Here is a 13,627-nt window from a genome sequence, read left to right on the forward strand (position 1 = left end):
TGTGATCTTAGAAGCTCCTGGCATGTAAGTCCAGTCCCCAGTTTCCCAGCCTCTGTAAACCTGCAAAATGAATAGAGAGAATAGTGGAACACAGATCCCTTGTTCAAAGACACAGTCACTTTAGGGAAAGAGGAAAAGAACGGGTAGGTGAATCTTCTCTGGGATTGCAGGGTTCAGCTCAATGAAGACTGTCCTGTATAAAAGAAACTCCTCTAAATGGTTGAATTCTTAGCTTTCCAGAGATTTGTGTTTTCTTTTCCCCAGTCCCTGTGGGTTGCTGTGGGGAATGTGCCAAACCTATCATTTGAGATAAACATTTATGGTGAGGTAAGCTTCTAGGCTGGGGGAAGGAAGACTTAGTGACTGAAATGGGGGATGCTAAGCACTGGGGGGCAGGAAGGAACAAGGAGCTAGTAATGGATGTAACAAATGCTGCAGCTGCCAGCAAAGCCTGGATTGAACTTCCTTCCTGAAAATGAGGACCCGGGCAAGAATGACCACTCAGATGTAAACAGTGTCTCTGACTGGGAATTCTCATCTGCCTGCCGGTGGGCCAGAGCTGAGCAAGTCCTTTCTCTCCTCTGTATGCACACTGAATTGGTTAGTAGGTGACATGTCAGAGGACAGGAATCATATTCAGTGGATCTTTCAAATCCAGGAGTTTGAGGCTAATGAAATTAGTGTGTGGCCAGGGCTCTGCCAACTAGAATTAAGTCACTGCAGCCATTTTCAGCCTGAAGGGAGCATCAGGGAGGAATTTCGGGAGATTTGTTTCTGAGCCTGTACAAAATAATACTCTCCTAATGCTAAGAAACATTAAATGTAAATTAATATTGACTACGAGTAACATATTTAAAAAATAATCGCCGAGTGGGGGATGGTTTAAAGTGGAGAGATTATATAATATGGTGTCCAAAGACTAAATCTCCCCTGACCACTGTTTCATGGGCTCTAAGTAAGATCTATTACAACGGAAAGTAATGGGAACGTTTTTATTCAAGGCTTCTCTGCTATTGACTTGAGAGCAAACACTCTGAGAGTATAAATTACTCTTGCTATGTGCTGACTCTGAATGAACAATATTTCATGTGCAGTGACATGGTCTAAGCTATAGACTTGGAATTGAATGGCATCTGTTTCAATTGTTTTGTTCTCTCAAGAGCAACTAGATAGAAAAAAGTGGTCAATTTGACCCTCGTGGGAGCGTGTTGCAAATCTAAACCTGTGTCCCTCATACCATAAATGAAATACATTTGTAAATTTGTAAGTGTTTTGCTTCTGTTCATTGATGCTTGAGTATAATCTCAAACTTTGGCAGCAACACTTTATACATAAGTACTTGGTTTTCTTCCTTTCTTCTTTCTCTTTCTCCTCTCTCTCTGTTTCTCTCTGTTTCTTTCTTTCTCTCTCTCTCTCTCCATCTTATGTAATTGGATAGAACTGGGCACCTAGGATGATGTGGTGTTACTATAGTGGGATTTTTTTTTTTTAAAAAAAACAACTCTAACTTACCCTTTTAAAAATTTCATAAATACAGGTGTCAGTGCCATTTGGAATAGTCTCTGTAACAATTTCTGTCTCCACATTTACTGTGTTTCAGCAAATTTACCTAACAGATGGTGAGTGGGCAATTTTTAAAGGGGCATTTTTTAAAAGAGCGGAGAGGGAAGGAATAGAGACGGGCACATACTATATTTGAAGTTACCTCCACGTGTATTTTATGTATGTATACCCATACAATTAAGAAGTCTTTGGATGTTTTATCTTCAAGAATAATTCAGATAATGGATTACTTGAATATCATAAACATTTAGGGTTTAACAGATTTGTTACATATAGACGTTGTATCATGGATTGAAAAGACCCTAGCCAGCGGGCAGCGGCGAGCGGAGCGACCGAGAGCGGCGCGGGCTGGGCGGCGGGTGCGGGGTTCCGTGCTTCCTCGCGGCGGAGGGCTGGGGTTCGCCGGGGACGCCGGGTTGCTCCGCGTTGCCAGGTTACCGAGCGCGTGCCCCGCGCCCGCTCTTCCGCCCGGGCCGCCCTCGGCGCCGCCTGAGCCGCGGTGCGGGCTGCGCGGGGCGCCGGTTCCGCGGAAGCCTGGGTCGGGCGCTGCGTGCGGGATTCTCGTCGCTCGTGGAAGGGGTGCGAGCGCGCGGGGGACGTAGGGCGCCGACCTGGGGCTCCCCGGCGCTCCGGCTCCGCTCCGGGCGCCCGCTCAGGGGCCTCCGGCGCGAGGCCCCCTTCGTGGTTAAGATGGCGGCGCCCAGGCGGGCGGCGCCGAGGTGAGCTGGAGCCGGGCCCGGAGAGGGGCGAGTCTGCCACGCCCAGAATTTGGACTCCGGGATGGTCTCCCGTCTCTCGGGGAGCGGCGGGTGAGTGGGCGCGACCGCGCGTAGGTCCCTCTCGTGGGGTGGTCAGCTCTCCGTGCGTCCGCAGACTTCTGTCGTCTGATAGTCAGATCTGGGGTGGCCCAGGTTGGAGGCGAGGGTGCTTGATTGGGGAAACCTGAGGGGTTTAAGGACTCTGTTGGGATCGTTTCAGACCTCAGCAAGAAGCTGAGCAAGTTTCCTCCTGACTCTCTTCCCGGCTAAGTTTTCTCCCTTCTCGGAAGGCGCCAGCTTTTCTGAATCACCTTGTTCCCCGGGGGGATATAATTGGTGGTTCTGACCGTGGAATGTAGGACCCGGCGCGGGGAAGCCTGAGCTGGTTCTAGTTACTTTGTTTGCAAAGCACTTGTCTTGTCTTTGGAATCTTTGTGTATGTAACCAACGTTGGGAAGAGCCAGCGTTTTCTCCTCCAAAACACTGCGAGGGGTAACTTTATACGTAAGAAACAAGTGGGCGTTCACATCTATCTCTTTTCCAACCACTGAGTTTTGGTTGTGTTTCCTTTCTTTAAGTTTGTCTCGTTCTGAAGTGATAACAAAAAAAAAAAAAAAAGAAAAAAAAGACCATAGCCAATTACACAAAGTATACTCTAGTATCAGTCCTGCCATTAATTAGCTTAAGTCATTTAATTTTTCTAGGCCTCATTTTTCTCATGTGATGTTTTTTCTTTGAAAAAGTATAGTTTCTAGAAGTCTCTAATCTCTGTGTCATAGTTCAGCTTGGAGAAAACCTGTTCTTATCCAAACTCCATGACATTGTATTTCCAGCTCCAACTTTGGACTTTGAGTGAGTTGGGGGCAACTTTTTAAGGATCTTTTCACACAGCTTTTTTAGTTAATATCAGTCTAGCTGACTTGTCATACTCAGACTTTCTCTCATATTCTTTTACCAGTGTGTTCCTTAGTCATATATATAAAGACTGTTGTGGGAAAAATGCCCTCCTGGGTCAGCTTACTGCATGGTCATCGACACAGGGCAGGGAGTAAGATTCTGTGGATTTTACAGAAGCAGATACAGGTTTCATTATCCATGTCCTCTCCCCTTTCATCTTACAAAAACAGCAGGCTTTTCTTGGAGAACTGCCAGATAATGCCATCCTGCCTCCTCACGGGCCCCGGGGATGAGTTGCCCAGGGACTGAACTCCAGTAAAGCAGGTGATTGGCTCATGGGTAGGCATCTGACCTCGGCTAAGTCTATCAGACTCCTCCCCAGGACTTCTGTCTCAGAGCAAAATGGAAGAATTGTCTTTTCTCTCTGGAATTTCTAAGCTGGGGAGATATGACTCTGGGACTCCCAGTGACCATCCAGCACAAGGAGAGACTTTCTGTAAAATAAAGTCTTGCAGAGGTAAGCAGGGCTGAGGGATGGAGAGAGAGCTGGAACCCTGCTGATACTCTGGAACGTCCAGATCCAACTGTATCTGAATATGGCTGCATCCCTGAATTTCTAGTACTTGTTTGTTGAGGTGGTTGTTGTTGTTTGGTTTTTGTTTTTAAATCTCCTTTGACTATTTTGAATTTGTTTTCAGCCATGTGCATTTGAAAGCATCCTAGCTAAAAGAGCTAATTTCCTACATTAATGTCAGGTTTGCTGACTGGCATTCCTTAAGTGAAAAATCATATCCGCTATTTTCTTTAAATAAAATCCTTCTAGCTCAGGTTTGAGATATTCAAAACTCTGCCTCCTACCCCCCTCTTTTCCAACATTTACTATATCACCTTGAAGCATTTGTGACCACATCTTTCCCATCTAGACGCAGTTGAGAGAGAGAACAAAGACTTCTGATATAAACTGCAACGTATACGCCTCCTACCTGGAAGCTTTAGAACATACTTGATTCTTGTCATTAAAGCAAATCTTTTGTTGTTGTCTCCAGGGCACAGAAGCATTTTCATGGCATAATGGAGTACAAAGTACATTAAGCCTAACTCTACTTCTCACCCTCTTTTACTTTAAATAGGCAGAAAAGAACAATCTCAAACACATTTTCCCAACAAATAAAATACATATACGATTATGTTTAGAAGTCGTTTATGCAACATATAGTTAGACTGATTAATTAATGGACCTTTCGCCAATTGGCACAGTAAATATATATGTTCAATGTGCTCAATTAAAAAGAAGACAATAACATATTTTTACAGGTTAATTATCTGAGAAGAGTATTGTGCCAGCACACTTGATACTACAGTATTTCATGTTTGACAGTTAATCTCCTTTCAGTTATATTTACTGCTAAATGTTTCTTGGATCAAGCTATTAAATTATAAGGTCAAAAGTAAAATGATATGAAATTACAATGATAAAGGGACACATATCCCACTTTAGAAGAATAGAAGTTCTAATTTCTTTTCAATACTACTAGTAGTGACCACAGTACTAATTTGAGCCCTTACTATGAGCCACTGTGCCCATATACATTTAGTTCTTACAGTAGTTCTGCAAAGAGCATATAATAATCCACACTGTAAAGCTGAAGAAAGTGATTCTCATAGCTGAAAGTCACATAGCTGGTGAGTGGCAAAGTCTAGATTCAAACTTAGAGTCGTCTGACAATGCCCAGGTTGTTGACCACTATGTACACTGCTCAATTGTTGCACCAATAAAGAGGTGCTTGAAATAATTATAGATTTTCCTACCCTGAAACTGCAGTGATTTAAAGACATCAAAGTTGCCAGTTGCTTAACCACATCTACTTACAGTAAGAAATTACATTTTATTTCATTTCTGAAACAAGATTAATTCTGCAGGCCCATCGAAACTTGAGCACACAAGTCCTACCTCCAAATGAAAGATGCTTGTTTTCCATTATTCAACAGATGGCCCTGTACAGAGGCAATAAATATATAGTAGAATTTTCATTCAAATAAGTGAGAAGAGAGGTTTCTTCTTGTCCTGATTCAGTGCCCATCATTATGGATTATGATGGCTCTTCCCAAACTTTACTTCATTCACTCCACTCTTTCTACAAAACTCCAGTAATGGAATCCATCATTCAGATATATGTGCAAAACGAAAGGACTGTATTAATACAGTTGCTGAAAGTCAAGTTGATAGAGCACAGGAAATACATCCTAATAAATGCAGCATTAATGTGTGTGGGCCTTGGAGTGAGGGGTAGAAGAATTTTCAGTTTAATGGAATATTTTGCCTCTTGCTGTGAAAGTGCGGCTTAATAGTCTTGTAATCGGTCATTTACAGAATCCTCCATCTCTGGGTTTCATGCTTTCTTCACTCTGCAGCTGTTGATTCCTTCTCTTGTTCTGGATGGAAGATAGCAACGAAGCCACTTCAAAGGGCTCAGCCTGCCTTTTTGTGTTATTGTTTAGATGAAGATATTTCCATTTATTAAAGCACACTATTTAAACATTTTTATCATGTTTCAAACTTGACTGTGTCCTGAAGGTATGAGCACAGGCAGACATAATGGAGGATGTTTTCCAGGAGAAAACATACTCTTATCAAAGGAATTATCAGAATTTTCATGTATGGATTGAGAATCAAATTCTGGAGTTAGACCTGAATTTAAACTCATACTCACAACTTATTACCAGTCTCATCTTGATCAAACGGTTACCACACTTCTCATCAATTTCCTTATCTTTGAAAGCGGAATAAGAGAAGTATGCCTGTTGGAGTTACACATAAAGCTCATCTGATAGAATATTCATAAGGATTTTTCACAAAATATACATGGAAATATTTTAGCACCGAGTTTAGCATGTGATTGGTCTTCAATACATTTAAGAGCTATTATTTTATTATTATTATGCTATCATTAAATATCACTATTACTTAAATGTCATTATTGCTAAAATTGCTGTAAAACTACCGCAATAACCCATGATGAATTCCCCTCTTCTGTTTCCTTTGTTTAAATGGAAAATATATATATAAATCTAGACAGAGAACACTTTAGTGATCCTATTCAGTGGAGTGAGAATTTCCATGGCACTGATTAAAACAAATCCTGAATTGCATGGACTTAAGATAGCAGAGAGGGGCTTCCCTGGTGGCGCAGTGGTTGAGAGTTCGTGACCCGATCCGGGAAGATCCCACATGCCGCGGAGCGGCTGGGCCTGTGAGCCATGGCTGCTGAGCCTGCGCGTCCAGAGCCTGTGCTCCGCAACGGGAGAGGCTGCAACAGTGAGAGGCCCGCGTACCGGAAAGAAGAAGAAGAAAAAAAAAAAAGATAGCAGAGAGGCTAAGAGATTTGAAGTTAGACATCCCCAAGTGTGAATTCTACTGTGACCCTCTTCTAGCTCTAGAACTTTGAGGAAGTTACTTAAACTTTCTGAGCTTTACTACTAGTTTCCTTATCTGTATCTTTTTCAGGACTATTTATTAAGCATCTTCCTGTTCTCTATGCTTGGACGTATCAATGAATAAATTAGACAAGAGCCTTTGCCTGCGTGCTCCTTCTTGCATGCTTTCTCCCTCCTTACACTCTCGTGTGGAAACGGATGTTATAAATAAATTCTATGCTTTGTCACAGGTTGATGGGCGCTACGGGATAAGGAAAAGGATGTGAAGCTCACTGAAGAGGCTTGGGTTGGAAGTGCTGGAGGAGTGTACAGGTAGGTTCTGATTTTAAATAGGGTAGTCAGGGTGGATTTTATAAGTTGACATTTGAGCAAAGACTTGAAGTGAGGGAGTTGTCAGAATGTATGATGGGGAGACCACTCCCTGGGAGCAAGAATAACCAGTCCCAAAACTCTAAGGCAGAAATATGCCGGGCAGCTTGGAGGAATATCAAGGAGGCCACCCTGGCTGACTTAGTCAGTGGGGAGGAAGAGACAGCAGGAGGGCTGGAGGTCGGATATGTGATGGGATGGATTGTGTAAGTCCTGGGAGGCCATCACATGCATTGTGTCTTTTACTCTAAATGTAGGCAGCCAGGGGCAGGATTTTAGCCGAGGTGTGGCATGAACTGTCTCTTGTTTGAAAAGCATAGCTCTGTCTGTGGTCTTTAGGATGTGGGGAGAGAATGGAATCAGGGAGAATCTCGGGAGGCGACTACAGGATCCTCGAGGTCTATGTTGGTGGCCCGCACCAGGCTGCTAGTGGCTGGTAATTCTCAGAAGTGGCACATTGGGAAGGTTGTGACAGCATTTCGTGGTAGATTGAATGCAAGAATGGAAAGGAAGAGGGGGTCAAGGGTGAATTCGAGATGTAGGGCCTGGGGAACTGGAAAGGTGTGGTTACTGTCACCTAAGATGGAAAAAGTTTGGGGTAGAGCATGTTTGGGGGATTAAAGACCAGTTTTGGAGGTATAAGATTTGAGATGTTTTCGTGACGTCCAAGTAGAGATGCTGAGTACACAAGTCTGCAGTTCTGAAGAAAGGTCTAAACTAGAGATACACTTTAATACAATGGAGATATTAAGAATAATTACATGGAAGCGCTATTTTAAAGATAAAATGAAGTAATGCAATTAGCATCTGTCTTCTCAAAACATTTAATAACTGTTAGCTAAAATAATTACCTGAAATGAAAAAATACCTATAGTTTGTTTTGTTGTTTGCAGTAAAAGTGAATAAAATGTCACAATTATTTTAATAGTATTTGTGACACAGTAGTTTTAGTTAAGACACCATGACTACAAACATTTACACTAAACCTTTCAGTCTCCTACTTTTCACTCTGATAGGGTACTTGGAACCATATTTTGTGAGGTTTAAGTTAGTTGTCATAGGGTACCTCTTTAATTAGAAGTAATTCTGAACTGTCTAGTTTCATGCAGTTTTATATACATATATGTATAATTATTATTTTATGATTTATCAAACTCAGTTGAAAATTTGCATCACTGATATACATTAGAATTTAAGCATTTACCCAGGTACTCAAGGAAAAAAATGTACTTGTCTTGTAATTTCCATAGGGGTACTTACTTTCACATCTTCCCTTCACTTTGCAATTGCAAACATGGCAGGGGAAATATTATCTTACTGGTCTTTGAGTTCCCCTTAGCTATCTGCAAGTCCTTAAACAGCCTTTGTGGCTTAACCAAAATTCTCTTCCATCTTCATTCCGCTAACAGATATTGGTCTAAGCATGGACTTATACTAAAAAATGCATGACCACGTTGTCTCTACACATCTATAATTTTATGTTAACACTAACATTATGTAAGCTATACTTTAATTGTAATTATAACAGATTTTATGTCAACACACATCCATTTCTAGTGTTCATCTGGTGTTCAAGGGGAGAGCAGCATGTCGTAAATTTTATCAAAATAGAACATCTGAAGAATAGAACAGAGGGTAATTGTGTAATTCTGTATTCACTCTAATTAAGTTCAGTGGAGTTGGCATAATAGAATTAAGATGAAAGAAAAAGACATCGAGGTACCACGGCTCCCTCTCCTAACACACCCTTTTCGTATCCGAGAGCAGAGACTCAGCACCTTTCTGTACAGAAGTGGAGACAGGAAGAGGCCAGAGGATGAATGACAGGCACGAATGAGGTGGAACTTTGAAGAGCAACATGGAAGTGAAATACTTCTTTTGTATTTGGTAGGTGGGGAAAATGTACCAGCGTGTATGCCTACTGGGACCACGTTTTCCAGAACAGTTAAGCCCAGTGTCCACTATGCTGTCCCACCTTCCTTGTAAGTAGGAACATACTGTTACTTGAATCTTTGCTTCCTGTTTCTTGATAGCTGGTTGAGAAGATTATCACAGGAACTGCATCTTGTTAGCAAATACACTGTTTTGAAATGATTGACACTCACTGAAGAGTGGCAACTCCAAGCTTGCTCTCTCTTGATCTTGGACTATTTAAGTCTGGAGTGCAGGAGTGGGTTATGGGGAAAGACCATTGGAATTCTTATGTCTCCAGCATAATGGTTATAGCATAATGGTTAGGAGTGTAGGTGCTGGTTCAAATCTCTGCTTTCCACTTGCTAACCATATGAGCTTGGGCAATTTACCTGATTACCTGAACCTCAATACTCCTGCCTATAAAATGATGTTAATAATATTTCATCCCCATAGACTTGTTTTCAATGTTAAAATGAAGTCACTTACACCAAGCACTTAATACAATGCCTAGAGCATAGTAAAGTCTATTATTATTACTATTACTGCTACTACTACTATTATTATTATTACTGTCACGATGCCAGGTGCTATTTTTCCTATGCCTTATTCCATTATCTTCTGCCCTGTCCCCCCATTTCTGTCTTGTTTCTGTACAAGGGTAGGTTTGTCACAGAGCATTTTCTTTCCCTAGTGTCTGACTCTTAGTCATCAAGGTGACTGGTCCACGACCCGGCATTCATTGCTGCTCGTTGAAGCAACCCATTTTGAGAAGGGGAGTTGGATATTGATGCCAAGTTGGGTCAAGGAGAGAGAATTTTCTCTCTTCTGCACTCAGAGAGCTAAGTGAAATATTCAGGCCTCAGAAGGAGAATCAGGCAAAGGGCAACATGCTTAATTTCATACCTTAGTGATTAAGAACAAGTCAGACAGGCTGGATTTGAACTCATTTCCGTCATGTACTGACAACGGGATCTTAGGTGCTTTTGTAACCCGTCTGAGGCTCAGTCAACATCTGAAAGAGACGAATAACATTATCAGGACCTAGCGTATAGCCTCGTTGTAATAAGTGAGTAAATCCTTTTAAAACGTTCAGCACGTTGTTTGGCATATAAACACGTAATAAAATTTAGCTTCTTTGACTACTACGGCTGCTAATATTATTAAGTAGCTGAGCAGAGCCGAGGCCCATTTTTTTCTTAGATTGCACATAATCATTTGGACAACCAGCTCACATTGATCAACCGTTGCTTATATATAAACCCCCATGAACCCAAAGGTGCTTTAACTCTCTCCCAGTCAGAGCCTGTTCTGGGGGCAGAAGCAACACCGGCACTACCCCCGTCATCTTTGCCTTTATTGTCACTACACTCGCCTGCCGTACTGAGCACTTTCTGTTTGCCAGGCACCACATTTAGCCCTGCGTACGCACTGTATCATATAGTTCTCACACTCAGGTGGGAGACATTATCATCATCCCCAATTTTCAGATAAAGACGCCGAGGTGTTGGAAAGGTAAGAAACTTGACCCACAGCAAGAGATGCCGCCAGAATATTCAAACCCTTCTCTCTGACCTCAAGAACCCTTAAATATTAGCATACTACTACATCCTGGTAAGAAAATCTGCTTCCAGCCACTCTGGTGAGAGTAGAAATGATTCTCAGTCCCCACATTCCTCTATTGCCCATGCCATCCTAGCCTCAGGACTAGGGGGGAGAGGAAGTGATCTCTTCAAAGAGCAGCCAAAGGGAACCTACTCCCTTCTGCCTTTTCATAATCAACTAACCAATATTTTATTTTCTTCTTAAGAGTCCCCACGTGTTCCTTTTGGTACTTAGCTTGGCCTTTTAGAATTCTGACATTCTGTACATGACTCATCCACTGTATTTCATGTTAATTTATTGAGGTCAAGTATAGGGTCTTACTCATCCTGAAGTCCAGTTATCCCCTGTCACATCTAACTCTGTTCTTTTCTTCTCGTAGGACATCTGCAGATATTTATTTGAATTTTGTTGAATTGTTCTCATCAATAGTACATTAAAAGTTATACAGAAAGTGCTTTCTTATAAGGAAAACCATCTAAATAGATTTCTAGCTCTTTACTTTTTATAGCACTATTGTAGAGATTATAGATCTCCAGGTAATATTTTTTAGATTGAGTTCTTCATATCATCTTATTTTTACATAAAATGATAAATCTGAATTTTCTCTATCAAAGCCCTGAGACTTCACTGGCTTGTAACTTAGCTTGTTGATTATGTGTTGTTGACTTTTCCATTTACAATGATGTTTGATCCTGGTAAGGATGGGGCTGGGTGGGAGGGTACATCTTAGGGCCATAAATTGGTTTTGTAGAGAACTAACATAAAGATCTAAAGTCTCATCATATTTCTGCAGAACTCATGAATCATTTTATTATAATTCCATTCATTCAGGGAGTATAAAACCATTTTCAAATTGTTATTCCTAATTTGTTCATCTTCTCTTCCTTAGTCTTAGTGAGAAGAGAGCAGGCTGAATGGAAGACAGTCATTATGACCACTGGGGCCGCTAGGGTAGGCATCAGTCCCAGAGTTTTGTTTTCATCTCTCCGCTATTAATATTGGCTAATGTCTTGAGTGCTTACTTGGTGCAAATTACTTAGCCGACCATGGCAAATGGATTGTGTCATTTCATCCCCTGATAGTCATACAATTAATGTATGTATTATTATGATATCCGATAATGCATACATGGAACAGAGCCTCAGAAGTAGTTATTTGCTCACCAAAATATGGTAGATGTGGAATTTGGACTCAGGTCTGATAGACTCCTAAATCACTCCTAGTGATTTTTACCACGAAATTAAAGTTGTATACCTCTGGAGAGTAGATAGTTTCTAAAATTTCCTCAGCTCTAACGTTTTATAATTTTTGTCTGATGGCAAGCTTAACAGTTAAGATGGGTAGGAAGGAATGCCAGCCTGTTGAATGGAATTTCCCTGAAATGAGCCAGTTCACTCATTCATTCACTCAGCATGTATTGAATGTTTGCTCTGTGCAAAGGCATTTTAGGCATCACAGTGGAGTGAGCGCCCCTTCCATAGACTCTCCTGCAGCACTCAGAGAAGTCTTGGACTGGTTTGCCTGTTATGGAATGGGGCTTGGTGATAGAAGCCTGGTTTGTCCTCCACTGATAAAACTAAGACATACTCATATGAGTTTAGAGGCATCTTGAAGCCGTGGGATAGTAACACACATGAATCTTACCATTTTTACCTGGGATTAATGATATAAAGGCTTTGGATTTGGGTATGGAAATTGGGTGCAATTATGGGCGTGTTGGTTCTACATATATATGGACATCACGTGTCGTCAGCCTGCAGCTACCTGCCATTCCTCACTACTCTTTCTTTTCACAAACCAAACAAGTACCTTCTTATCTCTCCTGTGGATAAGCTCTTGACAGTGGCACTAGGGCCTCCCTCAATAAGTACATCATTGGCTAAACCAGTGGTTTCTCAGATATGCTCATTGCACAACCCTTAAGGTAGATTGACATTCCACTGCCTAGAATAGAATATGGTGTTCTTTAGAAATCGGGGGGAAAAAATAGGCCACCAGATGTACTTTCTTTAATTTAAATTGTTTATATATATGAACAATTGTTATATATGTGTATGTATACTTGTTCATATATATGAATGATTTAAAATTGAAGAGATAGATATATATACACACACACATATATATATGTATATTTAAATTTTGGCTTCTGTTAGCAAGTAGTAAATTACATTATTAGCAGATCCATACTGCAGGGAAATAACCAATCAGATTTCATTCAATAGCTTGCTTTTTTGTAGATTTATGGTTGTGATTTTATATCTGCAGGTATGTTTGCTGAAGAAAATATTTCTGCCACTTTACACAAAATTAAATTCATTTAATACCAATGCGGCATGTCTCAAATGTCTTAATACAGTTTTAATCTTTAATCGCATCAGAAGTATGAAATTAGAAACATACCCCAAAATCATTTGAAGATATAATTACTTTTATTTCCCTTATACTTTTGAGACTTTTGAAAAACAAGTATTTAGTTGTACTTATCTGTTTCTGTCTCTCTAAGGATAGCAAACACTGAAACACAATTCTTTTTAAAAGTCAGTATTAAAAATATATTGTCCAAGATGATCAAAACTAAGGAAGTGGCAAAGAAATTCAAAAATTTAAACTTTCAAAGGGTGCTTTTTCTGTGAATGTGTAGTACTTGTTCTTCTGAAGGAATTAATCTTTTTAAAAATTTAATTAACTTATTTTTTATTGAAGTATACTTGGTTTACAGTGTTGTGTTAATTACTGCTGTACAGCAAAGTGACTCTGTTATACATATGTATATACATTCTTTTTCATATTCTTTTCCATTATGGTTTATCACAGGATATTGAATATAGTTCCCTGTGCTATATAGTAGGACCTTGTTGTTTAGCCAATCTATATATACCAGTTTGCATCTGCTAATCCCAAACTCCCAGTTCATCCCTCTCCCACCTGCTTCCCCCTTGGCAGCCACCAGTCTATTCTCTATGTCTCTGATTCTGTTTCATAGATAGGTTCATTTGTGTCATATTTTAGATTCCACATATAAGTGGTATCATGGTATTTGTCTTTCTCTTTCTGACTTACTTTGCTTAGTATGATAATCTCTAGTT

General features: G+C 40.6%; 1 protein-coding gene across 6 annotated transcripts in view; it reads left to right on the forward strand.

Moving 5' to 3' along the window:
- The first annotated feature begins 2,254 nt into the window (after positions 1-2,254).
- Positions 2,255-13,627, forward strand: part of LOC309820495 (uncharacterized protein) — a 90,791-nt gene continuing 79,418 nt past the window's right edge. For all 6 annotated transcript variants that reach the window (XR_014296519.1, XM_082651288.1, XM_082651287.1 and 3 more), the window contains exons 1-3: positions 2,255-2,372; positions 6,884-6,965; positions 8,914-9,004. Coding sequence is in view for 5 of the 6 variants with exons in the window: in XM_082651288.1 (XP_082507414.1) it covers positions 8,923-9,004 (82 nt within the window). In the remaining variant the exon portion in view is untranslated. The remainder of the gene's footprint in view (positions 2,373-6,883; positions 6,966-8,913; positions 9,005-13,627) is intronic.

This window comes from Grampus griseus, assembly GCF_964374135.1.
Source record: "Grampus griseus genome assembly, chromosome: 3".
In the NCBI taxonomy this organism is placed as follows: domain Eukaryota; kingdom Metazoa; phylum Chordata; class Mammalia; order Artiodactyla; family Delphinidae; genus Grampus; species Grampus griseus.